At 37.7% G+C, this 25,656-nt stretch overlaps 1 protein-coding gene across 1 annotated transcript in view; it reads left to right on the top strand.

The window, feature by feature from the left end:
• Window positions 1-4,365: 4,365 nt before the first annotated feature.
• The window catches only part of vipr1b (vasoactive intestinal peptide receptor 1b), a 47,902-nt gene continuing 26,611 nt past the window's right edge, over window positions 4,366-25,656 (top strand). The window contains exons 1-3 of the mRNA XM_035682445.1: window positions 4,366-4,552; window positions 13,197-13,287; window positions 17,435-17,545. Coding sequence (XP_035538338.1) covers window positions 4,490-4,552; window positions 13,197-13,287; window positions 17,435-17,545 — 265 coding nt within the window. The 5' untranslated portion in view covers window positions 4,366-4,489. The remainder of the gene's footprint in view (window positions 4,553-13,196; window positions 13,288-17,434; window positions 17,546-25,656) is intronic.

Genomic DNA, 25,656 nt, shown 5'->3' on the forward strand with positions numbered 1-25,656 from the left:
AAACATAGAAATGAATGAAATGTGGATCTGCTTGGAGGGCAAAACCCTCAACACATTTATTAATGGTTATATCATACCTACAAAACCACTTTCACACATTAACATGGCTCACTTGCTCAGATAGTAACTAGCAGACAAATGAGAATAAAGAGGTGATTTAATATAAGTTCACTAATAATAATCTTTTACATAAATCACTTTCTAACTTTCTACAATGCAAAACTGCTCCTACATATAATCTTTATAGGTTTATATGTGGTACATAAAATAGTTAAGACTGGATTCCTTGACATTTCTTTTGGTACACAAAAAAAAGTTTCATTTGGATTTAATTAATTAAATAATAATTATAATTAACATAGCTATCATCTTGATGATAATAATACTAAATTTGTTTGACAAAGAGTGCAATCCAAATAAATTTAAACACTACAGGAGCAACAGAAAATTGGTTAATGACAGCATTTTTCAACTAACTTGCCCAACGCCGCATGTTAGATCCCAGTTTGATTCATGCACACAGCTGATGTTTAAATCATGTGAATGAAACAGATGGTTAAAGTGCAAGAGAAATGTTTAAATTAGAGCGAGACCTTGTAGGAACAGTTTATCCTACTTGTAAATCATGGAAGTTGGTGCTTTAATTTATTATTATTCATCTCCACCTCAGCGTGGACACATCTTGACAGTTACAGTTTTACATTAATTGAGCTGCCAAAGACTCTTGACCTTAATAAGATAGCAATTCTTGAGGGGGTCCTTCAGTTTTCCATGGTCTGCTAACCTAATAAATAACCCTCCTAGATCTAAAGGTCCAATCTGTTTGAAATGCAGCTGGGTAAAAGAAACTATACATTTTTTTTCATCTGGACTTAGTAACTCCCAAATCAAAACACATAAGACCATGTTTCCCGAACATAGATAGATACATGTTGGCAGTAATTGTTTTGGCACAGCATGGTGGCTTAGTTCCAGCACAAAAAGAAAGAGACGAAACAGGCAAACAGGCACAGCACACAAAAAGGAAACCCATGAATGTGAAAATATGTACAGTGGATATATCATATGTATAGATCCTTTCCCCGGCATAAAGTAGCCCAGGCAGAAAGTACAATGATTGATGTACCAGTGCAAATAAGTCCATATAACATAAAGTTAATGTATCATTTTATCCAAGTTATATTTTATCTAAGGAGGATTATTAAAGGACTCTTTGTTCTTGGGATTGTTAAACAGAGGAAGTGAAAGACAAATCAAGATCTACTTAAACTAATACAACTCTGTGGCAACTAATATAAGAAAATCTAAGAAAGTGTACTCTGTTTGTAGAAGTGTCTAGAAGTGTCTGCAGCCATGTTAGTGCTCATTTCCGTCCCTCCAAGTTGTGGAGACATTTCACTCAACACCACAAATGTGAACCTTGTGGTGGTGCTACATCAGTTAGGATGTTAACCATGGAGGTCTGTACCAAAGTTTCATGAAAATCCATCTGATAGTTGTTGAGAAGTTTTAGTCTAGACCAAAGTGGTGGACTGAGCAACATTATCATTCCTTATGTCATCATATGTGACCATCTGAATCGATTGATTAAATATACTTAGTTAATTTTATAACTTATATTCCATGGTCATCTTTATTTCATGAAGGATTTAACACATTTGACCCAATGGTGAAATAACAACTGAGCTATTTTTCTAAATTTTCAAGCAACAATATTTGATTCAGTGTAGTTTAATAATGCGACTTTACATTGTGTGGTTGTTTATTACATTAACATGTGTACTAAACATGCAACTTTGTGTACATTATGCACTTTATACATTATTCAACATTATATTTATCACTTGTTGCACTACACTACACTACAGCATGCCCTAAAAATCTCATTATAATAGCATGTTGCTGGACACAGATACATGGGAATAGAGGGTTTTATGGAAAAACAGAAAAGCTGGATGATAGCATTCACGCTCAAAGTAGACTTGGACCATGAAGTGAGGCCACACCACAAAAATAAACCAGTGATATCACAAAGAAAATGAAATGAAGCATGTTCTTTGTGTTGATTCGTGTTTTTGTTATGTAACGCTGGCTTGTGCAAAGCATATTTTCCATCAATATTAATGGGTGGGCTCATGCAGAGAGAAACGCCTCAGAGGGTGAACTCGGCCTGTCACAGAGGCTGAAGATGATGCTGTGCCGTGAGGTCCAGTCGGCTGTGAGTGGTAGTCGACCAACTGTGACACTGACAGCATGAGCGTGGGACTGTGGCTAGAGAAGATGGAGGAGGTGGACGTCTGATGCTGCAGCCGGTATTCCAGGATGGATGATGAGTGTATTTGAGTGCAGGGGGCTGAGGCGTTGTAGAGGTGCTGCAATGGCCTACAGACCATTTTGTATCCCTTCATTTGACCCACTAAAGCCAACTTGTTGTCTCCTGTCACCACCTTCCTCCACTTTGAGTCACATAACCTGACGTTCAAGTAGAGCAAAGTGGAGGACACGGAATCTGTCTTGTCTCTGTTTTGTTGATGATTTGCATGGCATCTTTTGTTTTTTGTGATTACACATTCCTCATCTTTATGCATTAGCAATTACAAGAGGATGCACCAGTGCAATTTGGGTAATGGACATTTTATCATGCAAAGCAAGCAGCTGTTTAGTGGATTCTTCTCTATATATTTCTTATCTTCGCTTCACAAACAAACCACGCATCATCATTGCTGTCTATCTATCATATCTCCAAACTTGAAAACAAACAGATTTTATTAGTTTTTTGTATAGTTTTTTTCACAAGATTACTTTGTTTATCCAAAGACTTTTCACAGGACCGTACATGATAGATGTTTTTGCCTTCAAGCCTGGAGGTTTTGCAGGTTTACAATATGTCACCATTGGAAGTTATTATGAAAACGCTCATAATGGCGCCGATGCTCATCAACCATGTGGGAACTGTATTATTTCATGTGGCAGATGGCAGAACTGAAGCTTTCACTAAGGTCATCCTTTTGTGGGAATTTGTGTGTTTCAGCAATCCGGGAGGAGTTTACGTTCTACAGTTAAAGGTAAAGGTGGATTTTTATGTCCATTGGTAGTGCTATTGCACCTTTAAAATTTGCACATGCCAATTACACTTCTGTGTTCTTAGACTCAGTGTGGTTAAATTTTATTACTTTTAACCTATATTATTGAATTATGGTAATTTTTTCTATTTTCTTTGTGGCAGTGTTGAGAAATTGAAAATAATGCTGATCTTGTCAGACAGACATTTTTTGCTAGAGTTCTTAGAGTTGAGTTAATAAACAGTAATTTATTCCCAGAGGAATTTCCTTAAAAGAGCTGCTCGATTTAAATGAAATTTGCAGAGAATACAACAAAACTAATTCAATTGTGAGAAGAAGGGGGGTGTTGGTATTTCTAAATCTTGGCTATGACGCTGGCAGAGGTTGAGAGATCAAATATCCAGTATAAGAATTACTGTAGCCTACCTCTAGTATCACTCCGTCAAATCACACCCAATGAATTCGCCCTCCTCGGATGTTTGTTTCTGTGACTGTTCAGACTCTTCAAACTGTATCTGGGTGCGTTTCCATCCACTTTTTTATGTGCCAAATGTGACAAAGTGCAGTGGATGTTAGGTTTGACTGTCACCTGCAGCACTTTCTTTTTCTGCAATGATATAATGGCACCTGACTGGAGATTTAGCGCCACATACTGCTACTTCTACAAACCAACTCCTAATACTCACATAAAGGTAGTGGATGGAAACGGCAGAAATATGCATCTTCTTTTGAAGATTGTTAATTTTTGCGCTCACTAGGTCCACTTCACTAGGTGCTTTTCCATCCATCTGTTTATGCAACATTTCCAATTTGCACAAAAGTGGGTGGGAAATTAAAATCAAAAGTCAAAAAATATTGTAAAAAAAAAGAGAAGAAAGTCACCATTTAAGATTCAACTAGCTCTTCTTCTGCTGTGGTTTAATATCATCTGACTGGAGATTTAGCGCCACCTAGGCTACTGCTTGTCCTCCTAATAACAACAAAGCACAGACTTTATTTTGCATATTTTCCGAAATTCTTACTCGGCTGAACCAAAGGTTACTGTCATCACAAAAGAGAAGGTTGCACAACGATTAATTAGTGGTTCTCTCTTATGACTTACCCCACAAACCTTAAACCTACATCAGTCTATCTCCAGCATCCTGGCAGCCTTGTTAACACTCTTCCTCCTGGGACCCGCGGTCAGGAGTTGTGAATGGTTGGATGGGGGGGGGGTGCAGTCATACAGATGCAGCTCTTCTGCTGAAAGAGCGCACAGAGAACAGCGCAGTCCGGTGGGGCGGCAGCAGCGGTTCAGCTCACTTCACACATCTGAACACTCACACACACACACACACGTTCACAGCCTCGCTTTCTTCACACACACCTTAACATATTTACTCAGGAGTTCTTGCAGTATCGAGGAGTCTTGATTGAAGAAAAACTAAATGGACAGAATGGACGCTTCACGGCTGTTCTCTCTACTGCTGCTCTACGGATATCTGCCAAAAGTAAGTAGGCTTAACTTTACCAATATTCTGCCTGTTATTTTATTAAAGGGGAAACTGTCTTTTATGGTTTGCAGTGAAGAGTCCGTTTACTAAAGACAGTTCTGACCCGCATTAAATGAGTTTTTATAGACATTGAATCTCCTTCTGTGCGCACAGGAGGAGCGCGATAAACCTTTCTTATAGACACATTTAGATGAGTTTGGAAATCATGATTCAGCTTCTTTTACGCGCTATTGGCTGTGTTTTATGGGTCGATATTTATGACCGTAAATACATTTAGCTTGCTTCAAAATTATCTATCTATCTATCTATCTATCTATCTATCTATCTATCTGGTGTAAATGGTGTTTTGCCCTTTGTGATACTGCTTTTTGATACACATTTAGAATAAAACCTCAACCATATTAACTATCCTAGTGAATTTAAATAATCTTTTTTTTACTCTCCATTTCGCCTTTATTTTGTTCGAAGAAGTCCTCAATTCATTCGCATCTGACTGTAAGAATTCAGAAACATATTTCATCCTTTGTCTGCAGCTGAGTCACAACTTGGTGAAGGTGAAGTTTCTTCAATAGCTGGCAACAAGAAGAGTGTCAGCTTCAATGCCAGCACACAGAATAATGACAAATGACACAAGATGTCAAAGGATTTCAAATAGGAGACTAAGGACACAGTCAGACATGCCTCCGACTAATATTATTAGAGCCATAATCAGAGTTAAAATTAAGTAATTTTTTTTTTACCAGATCTGTCTGAGATCAGCCAATTTTACCTGAAGTCAACGATCCCTTTATGTTTTTTACTTGCTATGTGAATGATGATTATATTGGATGTTTCATGCAGGGACCACTGAAGGTAATGCTGTGATATAGTTCATTTAATACACACACTACTGGAAATTGGTTTCTGGTGAATACAACTAAGCATTTATACCACCCACTAAAATATTACTACGTCTCATAAACAACAGGGTATGCCACTATTATGAACAAATTGTACACAATGTGGCCATATCCAAATCACTGCAATATTTTGATAAAGGTAAAAAGTGTGAAACACACTGTGTACTGTAATGCTACAGAGACGTCCTGGCTTACAAATCTTGTTCTCCAGATGTAAGAAACATCCCCAAAACATTCCACATCATCATGATTTTAGTCTTGTTTGTCAGTGAAAAGAAAATTTTTAATGAAAAATTCTCACATTAATCATGAATAAACTGTCAAAATAATCACAATATGACATTTTTACCACATCGTGCAGCCATAATGCACAAAAGTTTCAATTTATATTTGTACTGAATTTGGTGGGAAAGCCTTTTGAGGCATTGCCACATAATAATAAGTAATTTTTCAGTATCATAGTGCTGCAACTGTGAAGTGTGCACATGAGGGTACTAGATGCATAAGCTTTCATGCATTCAATTACACAGAACTCTAAAGATATATCTTGGAAATTAAATGGACAATCTTTGAGTTTTGGCTAATCTGAATGGGCCTGAAATGATCCACCTGGTAGCATGATAAAAACTCTGGTCTGCTCTGAGTTGCCTTGGGAGTTTGGGCTTTTCATTAGGCTTGTTAAGGCCAAGTGTCAGCTGCAGTTACATTTTATTTTTCAGAGATGTTTTAGCTCTATTAGGAATGTCAGAAGTGATCTGCTGCTGTTCTCTCACTGCACACAACTCCTGACAGGGAGTCACTTGTGCATCATATCTCTGACAGGCATCAGTGTAATTTCAGTGATCAAGAATGTCAAAGCTTTTTGGAACAATTTCAGAAATATGTGAAAGAAAATTGAAAAAGAAGTCTCGTTGGAGCTTAAGATCTCTGATGGTGATAATGGTTATGTCTTTGGCTGGATTTTAGTCATTTGACTCTCAGCATGTCTTCCTTTAATGCCTGTCAGTGAAGTTATTTCGAAGCAAAATAGACTGTGAACATCCAAGTGAGTGTGTCAAAATGTCTTCCTCCTCACTTCTGACAACTCTCAGATGTCTGGCCCACCCGAGGCTTTAAAAGATCAACAGATACGTCATTTGTTGACATATTTTAGTGGCTCTTATAGGCACCAGTGTGGAAAACATTTAACGGTTTCCTAGCGTGCTCCTCGTGTCCTTTCCACAGTCCTAGGTGGCTGCTTTACAATAACATACCCTGACATGTTTCATCAATATATCTAGTGAGGAAATGTGGTGTCGAGTGGAGTGCAAAGAAATCCCACAAGGGGTTAAAAAGTGGTTTTCAGTGGCTGGATTTCACCATTATTGGTTTAACACAATGCAGATGGGAGCAGAAGAGATAAGAGAGGAGTATGGAGTGTGGGTGATAATGACTTCTCCTTCCTCCCTCTTTCCAAACAGGAAACCACCTGATAGAAACCAAAAGAAACTTTTAAAACAAATAATAAAGATACATTGATAGGAATAGTTTACATTTTTTTGGGGAAATATACTTATTTACATTTTTTGCAGAGGGTTGGATGAGAAGAATCAATACCACTCTTATGTCTGTCTGAAGTTAGAGCTGCATGATTAGCTCACAGTAGCTTAGCAAAGACTGGAAGCAGGGGCAGCTAGCCTCGTGTGTTTGATCTGTGCCAGCCGGCGTAAGAGACTGTCAGTCCTTTTTAAAACATTGTATTTTTCTTTATGTATTTTCTGCATACACCGAGAAATATGAGTGTTTTCAAAGTTAGTATTCATGCAGTTCAACATCCAATGTCAAAGTATGCTAACCTAGCTAATGTTATTCATTTAGCAAAAAGCTATTGCATTATTTTGTAATTTGAGGTAGCCTATTGTTTTATTTAGAAAATATAGGCAGGATGATTATTAAAGAGACACTTTACCCTAAAACATGTTTTTGAGCTGTAAACTTTATGGAATTATATGACTGTTAAGTTGAGCTGCAGGCCGCGCCCCTCTCTGCCTGAATACATCAGGTGTAGGTGTGTCTCCCAGCCTGAAGGCAGCAGACTGAGTGCAATATACTGTGATAAAACACATCAATGCTAATAATTTACTTTATTACCAAATATATGAAAATCTGCATTTTGTGGGTTAAAAATGGCTCAACAGGCCTTCTTTTGTTTTAAATCACTCTTTATGTTTTAAGACCAATGCTGAGTTACAGTTGACCGTTTGGGCTGTTTGTGAAACCGCTGCGTCTATTTTCAGATGTAATCTGATCGCGATGCATAATTCACTGGAGTTTATGGTAGTTTTGCAAACTGTTTAAGTTATTAATGTGTAAATATCCACTTAGTATCTTACACTTGCAATATAAAGAGGCTGTGGGTAAACTCACAAAGAACTGTGCCGCAAGCTATTGGAACTCAAAGTGCCTGTAGAGAAACAGTTCCAGCAGATAACTCCTTCTGTTTGTGCACAGACTAAACAAATAAGATATCCTGTGTCAATTAGTGAGTTTTATAGGTGCTGGTATGCATATGTTTTATTTTTATATGCATATTTATTTTTAACTTGAGCCAGGCAGACCGTTTCCGTCTGCCTCTGGTCTTTATCACAACTTAATCAACTTCCGGATTTAGCTTCATGCAGCAGTTAACACTTATTGACCTTCTCATCTAACTCGTGGCAAAAAAAAAACAATTAATTTCCCAAAATGTCAAACTTCTTTATGACATTTTGAAGATGCTATTATCTGGCACAGTTTACAATTCTGCTCAGTATTACATACCTGCTGCACTAACTGATGTCAGACTCAGTACGATCCAAAAAAGGACTCCTGTCTTCATTTTAATTTGGCTGGAAATGTGTTTAATCTTTAAATCGTGTCCAATTCTTAATTACTGGCTAATCTACCCTAAGTGAAACAACATGAGGTGACTGCTGAAGACGTATATGTAGATGTTGCTCTCCAGTGAAGTGTAGGATGGGGATAATTACATTTACTCTGCATTGTGTGGCCACACACAGACACAAGCTTCTCCTTTCATTTCTCCGTCAGCTCTCCTTCTTCTTTATTTGATCGTTATCTTGTACTCAAACAAAGCAAGATCGGCGGCTGTTTGAAATGACAACAATCTTAAAGCAACAGCCCGGCAGTCCTCGTGATGAGCTCTGTGCTAACAAACTATCAAAGCTGGCAGGTATTTATGTGATCTTTTGCTCATGCAGACGCTGTTTGCATCCCTAAGGCTTTGCAGAGGTCCATTTATCATCTGCATAGTTTGGGATTGCCATTTTGATTCATTGGCCACTACTGCAATCTCCATCGCTGGGCAAAGTGTAGATGTTATAAGGACCCTTCCCCACGTCTCTTGTATCTTCATAGATTAGGAAATGTACCCCAAATTCACCCACTCCTATAAATCACATACACTGATGATTATTTTGTTATCATGTCCCTCTTTGTGTATTCAGGCTCTATTCACAATATACAGGGTTATACATAATAAACTAGCTCCATGCAATGAAGAGAGCTTAAGCCCAGCAGCCAAACAGTACAAGTCCATGCACACATTCCAGTATCATGTCGGTTTCCCCCCCCAATCAGGGACTTTGTTCCCGTTTTTCTACTGTTTATGCAGCGTTAATAGTTAACGTCATGTTTGTTTCCAGTCTGGTTTGCATTTCCCAAAAGCCAGAAGAAACAAGAACAACACACCACTTTTAATATGATATTAAACTAAAAATATGTTTTTAGACTAGAAGCGACCAACAGTCTGTGTCCTAATTTTAAGATTAATTTCATTATTTAAATACATATTTTTAACTGTCACCTGTTAAATGCTAATGACAGACGGTCATGACTCTGAATGTTGAAACAACCAGAAAGGAGACCGATCATTAAGTTAATTTATTTTAACACAGTGTATAATCACACATGTCTCCACCTGAATCCACTGCTTTGTCGTTCCTGAAGTCAGAGTCCTGGTCGGAGCCGCTGTAATTCCGCTTGCCCCGTCAGTTTGTTGCCTGCTCCCCCGGCTCTGCTTCTGGTGCTCATTCTCCTTTGCTAGTAGTGTAAACAAACCTCCCCCTGGCCCTTGAGTACCCAGTCTGGGTTTAGTCAGCTAATACGACCATTAAGTAGCTAATGGCAGCTAGTACTTTCGTCCCAGTGACAAGACGCAGCCTTTGACGATTTTTTTCTTCCTATCCAACTAATAAAAAGTGGTTCGACTAAGACTCTTGACAGCAATGGTTTAGTCAACTATTAGGAGGCAGCCCTAAATATTAGCTTAATTATATTCAAGTGTCCCAGTAAACTGAGGGAGCTAAACAGAAGAAAGCCATCATTTATTGTATTTACACATGTGCTTTTCCTAGGTTGACCTGTGAAAATGTCTTCAGTAAAAGAGTCTTAAAGAGCTGAAAAACATTGACATTTTATTGCCTTTTAAAGTTACGATTATCCTGTTTGCAAACAATAGCTTATTTTCAGATGTAGTAAACCACGGAAAAGTATTAACATATATTTGGTGTTCTGTTTCTGGCCAACTGACTGTCCAATATTTACTCTCCTAAATGCTTCACTATGGTAGCAAGTAGTGCACAGTGGGCCGAAAACAATGAACAATAAATGAATGTAATCAGTTAGAATAATATAAGATAGGATCAAATGTTACAAAAAATTTAAAAATTAAAAAAACTAAAATTACATAATTTTGATTATTGTATCATTTTGCATATACCTGACATATTAGTATATATGATCCAAAATATTCTTAATAGTGTAATATTGTTTAACAGAAGTGATTTTCAAAATAACTTAATAACTCAGTTAAATAATGTAAAAATAGTTACTTTTTTTACTACTTACTATATTGCAGTGCTGTTATGATGATAGACAAGGTTATACAAGGTGAAGAATATTATATTCTCTGTTTTAAGTTCACTGTGATGATAAAGTATTACCTTCCTCTCTGAGGGGCTTTAAGACTGAAATCCTCTTTTAAGTGCTTCATTGCTACATTGCCTCACAATCAATTTCTTGCTAATCAAAAATAAGGTTAAATAAGGGTCTGACCAACATGTGATTTCCTCCTTCATCCAAGTTGCTCTGCACAGATAATGTTAGCAGTTTAATCTCCTGCCTCCCAGCCAGTGCTGCTGCTATTACTTCAGGATATGTTGGATTTTCTGCTGTAATCGGTTGCAGGCAAAAACTCCTGTGAGCAGAGTTCTGTGGGTTGTGATAGTGTCAGGACGACCTCATCCCTCCTCGGAGGGAGCGAGGGGCTGTGTGAAGTAAACATGGAGTTATTACTTGTACTGTATGAACTGCTGTCTTTTCATATTTTCCATGAATCTTGCTGCTGCCCTTGATGCAGTGTTTTTGTGATGCTTGCAAGTCAACAATAGTGACTTTACCCTTTGTGTAGGATTTAAATATGGAGCATATAAAATACTGATATGGTTTTACACAAAAAAAATGGTCCAGTATGCAACTTAGGCAAGTGTGATGTACAAACCTGAAGCCACCAGTGCACAGACACTGAGAACAGACTTTAGAACTTTAGAAATTAACAAAATTTCATTGAGCTGGAAATTGGGCTGAGGTAGAAGTAGTGAATAACTTGATAAGGATTTTAATGTGAAAATTATACTTTCTTGTGCAGGAAAACACGTCAGACACACATTGTTCCAAGGACACTATTTGTGTACATGTCTTAATAATTTTCTGTAACTAATGGACGCAAGAGATGTTTCCTTCACTGAGAAGTTCATTCTCAGTCTTTGTGTACTCAAGGTTTCAGGTTTCCACATCACACAAGTTTTTAATGTCATAAAAACTGTGCTCGTATGTGCACAAGCTCAAGAGTCAACAGATGAATGGGAAAACAGACTTCCAGTGTCAAACTGTGCACATACGTCATTCAACACAGTGAAGGTCAAATATTATCAGAACTGTCATTGGTTACTTTGTGTAATGGTCATATGTGATGGTTTTGACTAACAATGTAATTCTGCTAATTCTCGTTGTCTTGGAGGTTATTTTGTCAGTGGCCTCCACAGTTGTGACTTGTAAGGAGGTCATAGACTGTGCCAGTTTTAATCAGAACTATTTTTTCATCAGAATTATTTAGCTGCATAAATAATTGTGGCTTTAACTAGACCAATCAGAAAAATTCCCTCCACAGAAACACACACATGCAGCCGCATGTCGCTAGCAGTCGCTAGATTACCACACAAACTTTTACAAAGCCCGTCAAAGTGGATTTACACTATAAACAGCATTTTATCAATTATCAGATAGTCAGATGTATCAACCACAATCTCTTCCTGTTATCAATCAGCTAGCCTGTGTCTGGCTTGCTGTAGATATTTAATAACAGCTCTCTTCATTAGAACTAGTTTTTGCAAACTTTTTAAGTTATTAATGTGTAAATATCCAATTAGTATCCTACATTATGACGAATCATAAAAAATCCAACCATAAAGACTTTTTTTAAAGAGGTTTTCACCTTCTTTGCTATGCTTTTATCGGGTTTGACCTGAAGCAACTAACAGTTGCTACAAATTTTTTATAAACAAAAACTTTTCTAAAAAATCCTATAATCACATTAGTTATCTACATTATCTGCTCCTTGCAGGAATCCTAGTCTGTGTTGATGTGTCTGTGGTCTCTTAAATATTCCTGCACAAAAAGATATCACATAGCACAGCAGGCCTGGTAGATGTTGTGTACTTACTCGTTGTCTAAATGATGAACACAGCTTATCTCTGAGTTTATTCTATTCTCATAACATTTAGTCATTGCACTACTATGCATACTCTCAATAATGCTGTGATAACATTAAGTACATAAGCGTTGCTTTGAGAGGTGTCCTTTATCATTAATGACACAGTTTGGTGTGTTTGTCTCGTCTGAGGTGAGCAGTTCACTACAGACTGCTCTTTCAGGTGAACTGGGAGCTCAGTAAACAGAGCATTTGTGGATGATTAATGAGGATCATTTCATGTTTGACAGCACCTGGGTGGTCGAGGCTCATGAAACAGACTACTATAAGGTCCAATTAGAGACCGAGTACAATTGTAAATACATTAAGTGCTTTGTGCTGCATCGCTCCTCTCATCCTGACCTTTACTGCATTGAGTCTTGTAAGCACTGTAGCTTCAGTGGCAGGGTGAAGCGCTTCCCTGGGAGTTCATGAATACACTTTGCCTCATGCCGACTTCTTCTTCTCTCCCTTCTCTCTCTTTATCTCCACTGACCTTCTCAAGCTCTTTGCTGCTCTTCTTACACGTTTTCATTGACCCACCGGCTCTCCGCCAGCGGCTGTCAGCTCGCATTTTTCTGCCTTTGTTGACACAGATGAACAATCGCTGTAGATTACTCAGTGGCTCCCGTCTCCACTTCCTAATCCATTTGCATGATAGCATCTATTTTCCCTGCAAGAGGGAGCTCTATTTGGTTTCAGACATAGAGAACATTACTGTGTATTTATTGTATTATTAGCTGAGGGTACATACTTTGGCATATAAGGCCGTAGTTGCGGGAATGTGATAAAGGCAAATACTAACTACAATATTTACTAGCGCATATTCACTGGAATGTAACCTTTCTACTGGCCTCAGCCTCACTGAATATAAATTATTTCAGAGTCTAATTGCAGTGTGACGGAAGCATATCCAATTCTTGACACACAAATGTACTTTCTGCCTCTTCCGCAGGTGTTATCGGTGCAGATGTGTGACGTGATGAACGAGATCGAGCTGGAGAAAGACCGCTGTGAGAATAGCACCTTGGGGAACGTCACTTCAGGTCAATCACAAAGACATATTTTCCTCTCTCTGGCTGTTCAGGGTGTGCAAGAGGCTATTTAGAGGGAATGGGAAACAGCATCAGGGAATAAATAGAGAGGTAAAAGGTAATACAGTGAGGGAGTCTATAGATAAAGCACCATTATAGCAGGCAGAAATACAGGCCAGAGTTCCTCCAGAGACATAGTTGAATTATCCTGCCTTTACCTCAGATTACTCTTTCAATTACCTCTCAGTCTAAGACAAATAAGCCATAATCAAATGTCAGGGCTTTTTATTTCTTATTATTTAAGTCTGACTACATCAAGTCTGACCCCGACCCAATTTCCAAACAAGGAGAGAGTGTATAACTTCAGTTTTAACTCACCAGAACAGCACTGTTTTTTATTTGCATTTCTGATAACATTTAGACCATTTATAGAGTTCTCTCTATATAGTATATAGCCGATGAATGTAGGTCCTACACAACTTTGGTGTTGTGTTTTTACTTTTTGTGTCTAATTAGACATTTTCTCAGGACTGTGTAGTTGTGACTTTGCTTGATTGACACCTCCCATTTTACACCATTTGTATTACTATACAGATTGTGGGTGATGTCTGTTGTGTCCAAAATCACTACATTTTTAGCTCATAATTTATTAACAGACGCTCAGTATTTTACTCTTTAACTCAGACAAAATACACATATTTTTAAATTCAGCAAGGGTGATTCAACATGAGGATATCAGACCATAAATCCTCTTAAAAATAATAGAAAAAGGAAGCTCCTCAAAACTTTAGAACTTGCCTTATCAGTCATCACATTTTTAAGTTTTCTTCAGTATTAAAGTTATTGAGTGATTGTTGCCTGTATATCCATGGCTACATGGCGAACACCAACTGCTAACAGCTAATTCGGCATACTTTCAATGGTGCCAATTTGGCAAAATGTCACTCTGAGAGAGCAGAAAGAGCAGAGTCAGAACCCCTGACATTTTGCTTGCTCTCTAGTGAGCAGTAAATGGACACTTATGGATCATCATCATTTTACATCATCACTGACAGGTGTTGTTGGTCCTGACCTCCCTGTGGACCTGAGCAAAATCCTGCTGACGGTCCCTCCTACCTTAAATTTGCCACACAGTCACACCTTCCTCCCCAGTGCTCCCACTACAAGTCTCTCTCCTTTGAAACAGTTTGTTCCATCTGTCAGTCTAAGACTAAGTAGACCTCTTAACATTAACAGAAATAAGAAATTGTAGAAAATATAAAATGTAGAAAATAAATAGGCTTTAGTTCTGCTGCCTGGTAATTAGCCCAGTCCTCACAATATTATTAATTATTATTAATTTTGGCTTTGGCTATATGATGTAAACGTAAGCCTATGGCTACAGCTTTATTTCTCAAAATAGCTCCACCAGGCCTCTTCAAACTGGTTCCCCAAGATTTAAATATTCTTGCATAAAAAATACTATTTATGCTAAAGCTTGGCTGAATACTTGATGGTTATTATTTACTGAGAGATGTGCATCAATATTGCCAACCAGCACATGAAGTTAATGTTACTGTTTAGTCATATTAACCGACTTCAAATTTTAGGGAGGATTAATTCTCATGGTGTCTCATTTTTGTGACCAGGAGGATAGTTCGGCTTCATCCTCTCATTGAAGTTCTCAACACTGACACCTACTTTGACACAAGGGGGATATGATGCACTTGAATCATTTGCGGGTCCCTGGGCAGCTTTCGTAGGGAGCTAATGGGCCGACTGGCTCTGGGAATAATGTTGCACAGAATCAATATTCACTATATATAAAATGCAGCATATTGCATTGTGGGATTGTAAGCAGAAATTAGTGTCAGTGTTAGTTTTTATTTCATAGTGGGAACTTTTGAGGGCACTTTAGTTCATTAAGTTCACACTCAGAATTTGGACACTCAAATAACATGTTGGACAGTAAATATAGTGCACTATAAGGAGTTATTTTGGACATCTCAGCAAATGCTCCACCCATCTGTTCACAGCCTGAACAGAGGTCTAATCAACCAGAATAACTAAAAACAGGGTGCAGAGCCATTAATGCGAACAAGCATAAAACGTTTTCATCATGTACATGACCTTATAAGGTTAAAGCATAAAAATAACCATGAATGAAGTTATGATGGGTTTTTACCCAACACTGCCACTCGCAGTCATAAAAATACTTGAGTGAATATATATATATATATATATATATATAATGTACAGAGTCCGACCTCTACTCAGAATGAACATGAGATAGATTACGAATATGGGGGTTACTGGGCAGAAAATTACATCCATGCCCTTCTACATACATACTACACAAATAAGGCTAAAATTAATATTTAAGCTTTACTCTGGCCCACTGAAGTATGGTTTGTCCTCTAAAGTCCTATGACTTTAAGAACACAGTGAATGACTCATCTATATTAATTGTGCGCTATCTCCATGTAGTCTAATTTTAATGAAAAATCACTACACATACTGTACATACTGAATAGTGCATTAAGTTAATATACGTGAACTGCAGCTTGGCTCCTTATCTCTGCAATGACCCTCATTTCTCTACTTCCCTATCTGCTTCCTCAACAGGAAGGTAGTGGAAGCTGCTCTCAGAGGTCACATCTCTAATAAATGAATTAGCAGTGTGTGCATTTGTGAGAGAAACCATATGTTCACAGCCTATGGTTATGCAACATATTAAATATAGAGATTGTCGGACAGTGAAACAGAACAGGAATAAAAATAAATATCTCTGGACAGTTTGTGTATTCTGGTGTCCAGCACACGCAAACACACTGTTACAAAATTAGTTGGTGTCCTGAAGAGGCTGTCTAGATAGAAATTGTCTAAAGTTTATAACTGTACTTCCATTGGGTTTTGAACTTCAGAGGTCTATGTCTCAGAAATGCTTCATTGCTTGACTTTTTGTTATTTCACACCTTTCTGAGGCTTCACTCATGTGTCACAAGTCTATTTACTGTGCTGCTGACCTACCGTACACTTTCACAGTAAAAGGTTGTGACTTTCATTTCAAACATAAAGAAGAGTTTAAAAAAGTACACAATTGCAGGAAACTGAAAAACGTGTGTGTGTTTGAAACAAAACTTGAAACAACTGTTCCCAGCTGCAGAAAAAGAATAATAATAACACATAAAAACTTTTATGAGCTAGTAAAAGGACCCTTTCAAAAAAGAATTGAATAGATGAAAATACAACAGTCACAAAAAAGAGAAGTACAGTATATTTTCGAGATACAAGGACAAAGAACAAAAATCTCAAAATATGATTTTTATGCTTGGCTGAGGTGGAAAAGTTGTGCAACAAAGTGCAATTGAAACAGTGATTCAGATTAAATCATAACTTACATGAACCATGTGACTTCCACTGAAGAGAGGAAACCATCAGATCTGTGCGGAGTGATTAGGAGACTGTAATGCTGCTCACATTAATACATAAAATAAACATAAATTACATATTTCCGTAGTGTTTTCTACATTGTTAAACACCATTTCCTCTGCAATGGTTTAATGGTATCTGACTGGAGGATATCTCAACAAACCAACTAATCGCATAACGGTTGTGGTTGGAAGTGATTTTCTCAAAATTCTGTTAAAATTTGTGCTACATTTGGATGGAAACTTAGTTATTGATTGTAACAGGGTCCAAAGAAATGACAAATTTGAATCTGTATTTATTGTTATAAATCAATACATTAGATTTTTCCATTTCTTTTCCTGGCAGCCACTGTAGATATTAGGGACTAAGTGTCTTCAAGGTGGATTAAAAGCACTTGAAATCACATAAGATTTATGATTGTGTTCCTATCTTAATAGTTAAATTATTGCAGCATTTAAAGAATACATTTTTATTATAATTATTTATATGAAAAAGGATAAACTCAGAATGTATAGTATAAACCAACATATTCACATACAGTATCTATAATAACCTTCTTCTCCTTGAATTAAAGTTATATTGGTTATATTGTATTACAATTGACTAAGCAGTCACTGCACTGCATTCATTGTATCATGGGTGTCATGTTAAGCACATGATTTAATTTAGTCATAATGGTGTGTGTATGTGTGTGTGTCTGTCACAATACGAGTGATGCCGTGTTAATAGTATCGTCTCCTCCTGGCAGATTGCCATGGCATGTGGGATATCATCGCCTGTTGGCCGCCAGCCAGAGTCGGAGAGGTGGTTACAATAGCCTGCCCCACTTACTTCAGTTACTTCAGTGACCAGCACAGAGGTAAACACATCTTCCTTCAGTTCATGTAAATACAACATGCATACAATATATAGTTTCCATTTCATGTTCAGCCTCAAAACTATCATTTATTTATCAAAACTGAATAAATATACCAGTCATGTTGTATTAGTGGAATAATTCATTTTAAACCTACAGGTGCTAGAACACGACCTTGTGCTGCCATTTTGACAGTAGCTCAAGGCTGACATACATGACAGATTTATAGATTTTCATTTATTCACATTCTTTCTCCAGCTGTGAGTATCTTGATATTTAAAAGTGTATTTGCATACAGTCAAGCCTTTGGGTAGATACTGAAGATGAAATGTGTTGCTTGCATGCAAATGGACATTGGAAGTCATCAAACTGGTGGATTTTACCTCCTGAGGACAGCAGATATTTATTAGAAACCCTGCAGAAAGCCCAAGGCCAACAACTTGCAGGAAAAGTGGATATTGATTCATGAGCCTCATAAAGAGCATCATTACATCGTTGTTATTTACAAGACCTATCTGTGAAAAGTCAGAACTTTTTACATTTGTGTAACATTATAGAAGGAATAAACAGCAGCAAACCTCTATCCAGAATAGTTTTGACCCTGTGAACCAGCTGTTTCAGATAGATGTTGGGGAGTTCTCCAGGTTCCTCAAACGCCTGGATAAAAGTTAATCCAGGTTACTGTAAAGGGTATGCAGCGTTTACATTAACCAAATGAAAGACCAGATCTAAAATGTGCATGTAAACTCAGTCACAGATTACAGTCAGGGTCTAAGAAAACAATCCAGCTCATCTAATAAACCTTTATTTTGGAATGAGAACAGACAAAGAGGGAGGAGGAAGAGAGATGATTCACAAGAGAGACATCACCAAATTTTAGTCAAGGTTCTTGACAACCATCCTCTTCAACTCTGTTACTTCATTGACAGCGTTTTTTTTTCTCTTCCTGACCCATTTTAGATCGCTTCTTTCTAAAGGTGCTACTCAAAACCTCCCACTCAAGACTTCATATGTGTCTTTTTTTGCAATCTTGTCTTTGCTTGCTGATTTTGAGCCCTTTGATTTTTTGGATTCCTCCATTTGCTTCCCTTCTTTCAAAACATTGTGTCCTTGTTTGATCCTCCTGCTACATCAAACCACTTCACTTCCTGATTTTCGAAGCTCTCAGTCTCAATACCTGCGCTAGCATTGAGACATCAGACCTTTTAGAGATGTTCTGATACCATTTTCTCCTTCTTGATACCGATTCTGATACCTAAACTTTGTACTAAGTACCACTCCTATACAAATACTGTATGAATGCTATCTTTGTTGTTTGGCCTGATTCAGGTTAAACCCTTTGTAACACAAGAACAAATACATACAGAGAATGAATGCCATAGAACTTTCTTTTATTATCTAGTCCGACATTTAGCTAGCTAATGCTCTTCTTCTGAACCTGATGAGGAAGTATCAGGTTCCTGTTTTGGGGCTAATAAATTACGTAATATCGGATGGCTCAACCGATACCCGATCCAGCATTTTAGGCTGTATCAGAGGCCTTTCTGATACTGGTAAAAGTTTCCGATCCATAAGAACCGTACCTTACTATTTGTCTCTATTATTTTAATTCTGAAGTGTCTGGTTACATTTTGAGATATTATTTTTCTATATCTTAGTACTATTCTGATGTTCTACAGACAGTGAGATTTTTGTGCAGTACTGAAGTTGTATTTTTTGCCTTAATGTAGACTTAAATCTAAAATTGGGTTATTAAATTAAACACACATCACAGGCGGGTAGACTCAGCATGAACACCAATTTTAGATATTTTCTGTGATGGTGCCTGACCCAAACCTTTTCCACTCTCAGAGTCATTCTCAGATCACTGCTGATGGATATCCACTTCTTCTTTTCAACACCTTTGGGCGACTTCCCTCCATCTTTTTACCTGCTCTGCCCCAGGGAGTCAATGCTCATTCTTGCCCCCTGACTGAGAGATACTACTTACTATTGGAGATGGGGCTGATAGGGCTTTTACTTTAGATAACCACTGCCTTAGAAATCCCTGGGACATGTGTAGTGCATAGACCACATTCAGAACCCCAATGAGATGAATATGATGCTAACTTGGGTATCTTGCAGTTGAAATGGATTTCAGCAGGTTCTCACAGATAGAAGGGCACATCTGGAGAAGGAACAAAAGCCTCACATTTGTTTCAGACTTTTCAGTTAATGTAGGAATTTCCTGCCATCCTTTTTCCCTTATACTGTACACATCGATGTTAACAGCTGCTGGTTCTCACAGTTATTCTTTCAAGACTGCCTCTTTTTCCACCTTCCGAGACAATAAAATGGATCATTAATCCTCAATTTCTCCCTTCTACCTTTGTCGCTCCTTCCTGGTTTTTCCCTGAATCCTGTCAGCATTCCCATGTTTCGCCTTTCACTTTGATCTTATAGTGGAAATGATGAATACATACTATAAACAAACATATACATACCATGGATTTGCTGTAAACAGCTTCCCTGGCTCTGTCCAAAGGTAAAAAATCTGTCTAGGAGCACCTCTAAAGCTCACTTACTTTTCTAATTTACGCATATTATCCTTTGTTACCTTTGGTCAGAGCCAGGTTTGCTGTTTCACCCAGTTTCCAGTCCTTATGCTAAGCTAAGGCAACAGGTTTCATATTTAACACGTAAGAGTGGTATTGATTTTTCAATGAGTCTAAGCAAGACAAGAAAATATTAAAACTTTCGTCTACATTTCTTTAAAAGGATTATTAGGCGTAAATCTAGGCAACTGTAATTGATGACAGTCGATCCATTACAATGCATGTTTGGCTGTTAGGAGAAACAGTTTCTTATGCCTTTTTGGCTCACAAACTGTCTCTTTTCACACTCTGATCATTTGTCAGTTTGATCAGTTTCAAAAGTTTTTACTGCAACGGCTCTATTTTCTTCAAATTCTTCCTGTACCCGAAAACCTCCCTCAACCTGAAATGCTGCTGTTGCGTACCTTTGCATGTTTTGTGGCCAATTCATCACCTCTTAAACAGCCAGTGAAATCTGAAATATGGTCTATCTAAACTGAGCCATTGGTGCATGCTAACGTGTGATATATATTTTTTTTTCCTTCTGGGAGTGTTGCTGCACTCATACAGGCATTAGCACCTCAGAGAGTCAAACTGCAAATTAGAGACACAGGGAAATGTGACACTTCAGAGATGGAGGACACACTTCAAACCCCACATGTATTGCTGGGACCATGAAAGATGTTCAGTTTGAAGGTGATGGGAAAAGAAAAAACGGAAAAATTTAGTAATGCTTTGACTTGTGAGGTGAAAATAAACCACCACAGACATTAAAAGTAGAATAAAAAATAAATAAATATGCATTAGAATAATGTTAACAAATGTCTTTTTGGAATACTAATTCACAGCACTTAATTCTTAATTTCTCTCTTAATTTAAATGTATTACTGGTAGCTTAATTTCACCTTGAGTTCAAGTTTTAGTAAATTGAACTGTGATAGTAATTTGCATTTGACATATATCATTATCAATAGGGGAATTAGAAGGGCACTCAGAGGCACAATTACCACTCTAATATTTGATCTCGGTATATCTCTGTATAATAAGAAATTTAGGCTTCAATAAGACATATTTTTATGTAATTGGAAGCCATGAAAGCAAACGCTGTTCTTCCTGTTATTAAAGTAATGTGCTTCTGATTCCTCTTGTCTCGAGATACATAAATTCATAGTTCTGACCTTTATTTCCCACTGAGGCAGAACTGAACGATAAATGACAACTGCCTAGTTTGTTGTATATCATCAACTGAAATGGATCGTGGAACAACTCATGACAGATTGTTTATTTTGTGTGTTTGTTATGATTTTGTGTTCTGACATTGGTTAATGTTCAAATAAATTAGCATTTATAGTGCAGTTTTTGATGACTGACGACACTTCCCGTCAGTAGAATCAAAGCAAAAATACGTTGTCACAGCACCGTCCGTAGACAGTATCTGTCATTTTCTTGCCAAATTATTCAAAACATTCAATTCCAAGCGGATCGTGCAAATGTGATTGAAGCATATAAAGCTGTTGTATTAATCTTTAATGGGAAACACACTCAATCAGATCAGAGTTAACTATGGTAGGAGTTGACTAAGTTAATTAGGCACAAACCAACACAGAGATGAATAATATGTGTTACACATATTGGTAAAATACATATTTCATTGTATTTTATTATTTGCAAAGACAGCTAACAATGTTGTATAGCATTAAGTTTGTTTTATTAAAAGGGTTTCTTTTGTTTAAATGCAGACCTGGTTCTCTTTAATGGGTCTGAAGGGTCGGTCCAGAGTGATTTCTAAAGCTGTCAAATGTGAATTCATCCTAAACAAATGAGCAGGTGTTAGGATGCAGCCAAATAGTTTAATAGTTCCACATAAAATCTTTGAAACCAGACGTCCTTTTGTCTGACTCGGCGGCGTAGGCGTCTTCAAACAAGCTAACGTCTTTTCGGAATGAAAATCTTCTTGACTTTCATACACTCGGAAAGTACAAAATATTCATGACCTTTTCCTGATATTGAGTTGCAGCTCTTTCAGCACAACCCACATCTTCACGATGATTGACTTTTCTATCTACAGCTCCTCCTTTGCGATTGCTTCACCTTTAATAAGGAAAATCAATGAGTTACCTTGATTCACCTCGTCTCTGTGTTTTATGAAAGGAAGTTTGCACATTCAGGCGCAGTAAAACATAGCAACCACTCAGACAGTTAAAACCATCTTTCTGCCTAGTGTTGTCTCAAGTCAAGGTCATGTTAAAGCACTTCTAGAGCCTCTCTTTTTTTAACATGTGACAACAGCATGGTTATATTGAGCATCCATATAACCAGTTCACTGAAGGCCTCTGTCCTGTGGGACCAGGGAAAGACCTGCTGTCTTGCCCTCAAATCATCACAGCTGCTGCTCTTCAAGAGGTCCAGAGATAGCCAGTAGTCCACCCACTGCCAAAACATACACACACACAGTGGAACAATGTGAGAAAGATGTCAGCAGGGAGGATACACAGTGACGTATTTTGAAATTGTCACCCAACAAGATGGATTCTTGTTTACTCGCTTTGATTTTTTCTGTGAGTTTTGTAGTGATAAAAGTTAACTGAAATTGTATTTACTTATTCTAGATTTATACTGTTCAAATATCCTTTATACATATTTGAGGGTAATTCAATACACTTGAATGGAATTTGAGAAATACTATGTTTTCATATGTTTTTCAAAATAATAAACTATTCATTACTTCTGTGCCATTTTACAACTAAAGTGGATGTTTTTACTTTCCAGTCCCACTTAGTGTTTGACTGCTCAGCTGAGCAGACATCACAGCAATTAATCTTTCATTGTGAGAACCGACTCACTACGGCTGTGCGTCTGAGTGATTACGTACTTTGCATCCACAATCATAGTATTGGTCTGATACACATATCTTTGTGTTACTCACAATGTTTATGGAAGCCAAATACCAAGAAACATATAAAGTGTGGTAACGTTGGTTTCGACTTTGTTAGTGCTCTATTGTGTTATAATGACAGTTGTTGGGGATGGTGAAAAGTTGGTTTCGACTTCGTTAGTGCTCTATTGTGTTATAACGACAGTCATTGGAGTCACATGAGGCCATTTGTGAACGGCTGTTGTTCTTAGAGGCTAAGTTGTTGAATCTCCTGGGAAGAGATGACAGGGCAGCATTGTAAATTGGAGATAGGTGGTATTGCAGACCTCCTCCTCTGTTTAGAGATGGGTTTTCTATTTTTGCATAGATGGCGTCCTTTACTCCTCTTTCAAACCATCTATCCTCTCTGTCCAAGATGTGAACATTGTTGTCCTCAAAGGAGTGAGCTTTCTCCTTGAGGTGTAAATAGACAGCAGAGTCTAGGCCTGAGGAGTTTGCCCTCCTGTGTTGGGCCATGCGTTTATGTAACGGTTGTTTGGTTTCACCAATGTAGAGGTCCTTGCATTCCTCGTTGCATTGGACTGCATACACCAGATTGCTTTTCTGTCTCTGTACCAGATGTACCAGTCTCTGTCTGAGGGTGTTACTGGGTTTGAAATACACAGGGATATGGTGCTTGTTTTCCTTGAGATAACTATGACCTGGATGAATGAGAATATTCACAGGCCTCAACCAAGTAGTTTCAGTTTCCTGAAGTTAACCAAACATGCCTGGAGGGCTGATGTGTGAGTTTTGCTCCTGATTGATAGTGGCAGGCGTAGTAGGAGCAAGAGTTGGTCGAAATCGACTGTGGAAGTTGTGGAATCCCCCTCAGCCACTTCCCTGCACCAAACTAAAAATGAGTTTCTCTAAGTTCTCTAGGGAAATGTATTTTATTTGTAAGGCCTTATCATAAACATAGTTCAGTTCTGACAAATGTTGGGAGTAAACAGATCAGGATGTGAACTACAGGGGAGCCAGTGTGTAGGATTTAGTGGCATCTAGCGGTGTAGTTGCCAATTGCAACTCCCTCGAAACATGGTGGTTCAACATGGCGGCCTCCATATAAGAGGACCCACTCCCTCTGTAGATAAAAAGGGCCGATTCTAAGGTAATGAATACATGATTCTTATTTTCATGTGATTATATACTCACCTATATCACACCCTATGAATACATTACTATATTCTATTTCTGACAATATATCTTCCTAAATGTTACACACTGGACCTCTAATAAGACAGGAGGTCCCCTGAAAACATGATTTATGAAATTGTTCTCTATTTTTGCCACTAATTTCTTTTTAATCTTTCTGCATCGAAATCCTCATGGATCATGCGTGAAATTAGGCTATTATTGATGTGTGATTCATGGATGAAGCTGATCTGATTCACTAAGATACTGGCATGCATGCTTTTCTTGCCATTACCACTGAAGCGTGGCGGCGCAATATCATAAAGTTCACTCACTTTAATTCAGATCAGAAAAAAATAAACTTTCTTTGTCCCACTCAAGTCTGCATGCTGAATCACCATTATTTGTTGCTCTGTTTTGTAGTCAGCATAATGTGAGTCAATCAGTCAAAAGTAAGCTTCCACGTATAGTTCGCACACTGATAAAAATAGTAATAAAGTCATTAGGAGATTAGTGTCTGCTGGTGTCAGGTAACTGGGTGAATCTTTGGAAACCTGCTGCAAAAATGAACTGTTTCATCAAGTCTGAATGATATACAGCATGCAGATGCTGCAGGAATTCACCTTCAAACTCAAAGTCAATATAATGAGACGGAAACAGCTTGAGATAAACTTCTCTGGAGAGATACACAGACACTGAGAGTGACTGTAAATCTCTCCAAATCCTCAAATTCAAAAACCCTTACGTATCCCTACCTTAGCTCCCTCGTTTTTCTTTTGTACTTTCTTACTTTCACACACACACACACACACACACACACAAAGAAATATTTTTAGACTATCCTCCCAAGAAGATCATCAGCATCAGTCGTTCCAGCAAGCACCCCAAAAAAACATATACAGTGTGAGAAACTAACTAACTTTTTTTTTAACCATGGGGGGACTGACTGTGACTCACAGTATGCTGACTACAAAACAGAGAAATTAACAAATTAATACTTTATTAATATTATTACTAATGTTTTGGCCACCTTAACCACCACACTTAAATGGCAAGAATAGCATGCGTGATGGCATCTTTTTAAAAAGGGATTAATGATTTACCCTCATGCATGAATCACACATCAATAATAGCCTAATTTTACACATGATCCATGAGGATTTTTTAGATTAAACATAGTAATGCATGGCAGTTATAGTTAACTTTAAGTTAAGTAGTTAACCACAAATGTTCCCTATCAACATTTTTTAACACTGTTTTGTAACAGTTTTGGAGGGCACACACAAATTACGTCGTTCTGTCAATAGAGACGTCAGATAAAAAAAAACAAACCGGATGATGAATCCTACTGACTGTGGTGATTGGAATTTTATGACTTTTGTCATAGACATTCATGTCACCCTCAGGATTCAGATTCAGATTCAGAAATACTTTAATAATCCCAGAGGGAAATTATATTCCACTTATTAGGAGTAAGTGGTTTGGCAATAGCT

Source organism: Morone saxatilis, unplaced genomic scaffold (genome assembly GCF_004916995.1).
Source record: "Morone saxatilis isolate NCDOM2014 unplaced genomic scaffold, NCSU_SB_2.0 Contig0, whole genome shotgun sequence".
Lineage (NCBI taxonomy): Eukaryota > Metazoa > Chordata > Actinopteri > Moronidae > Morone > Morone saxatilis.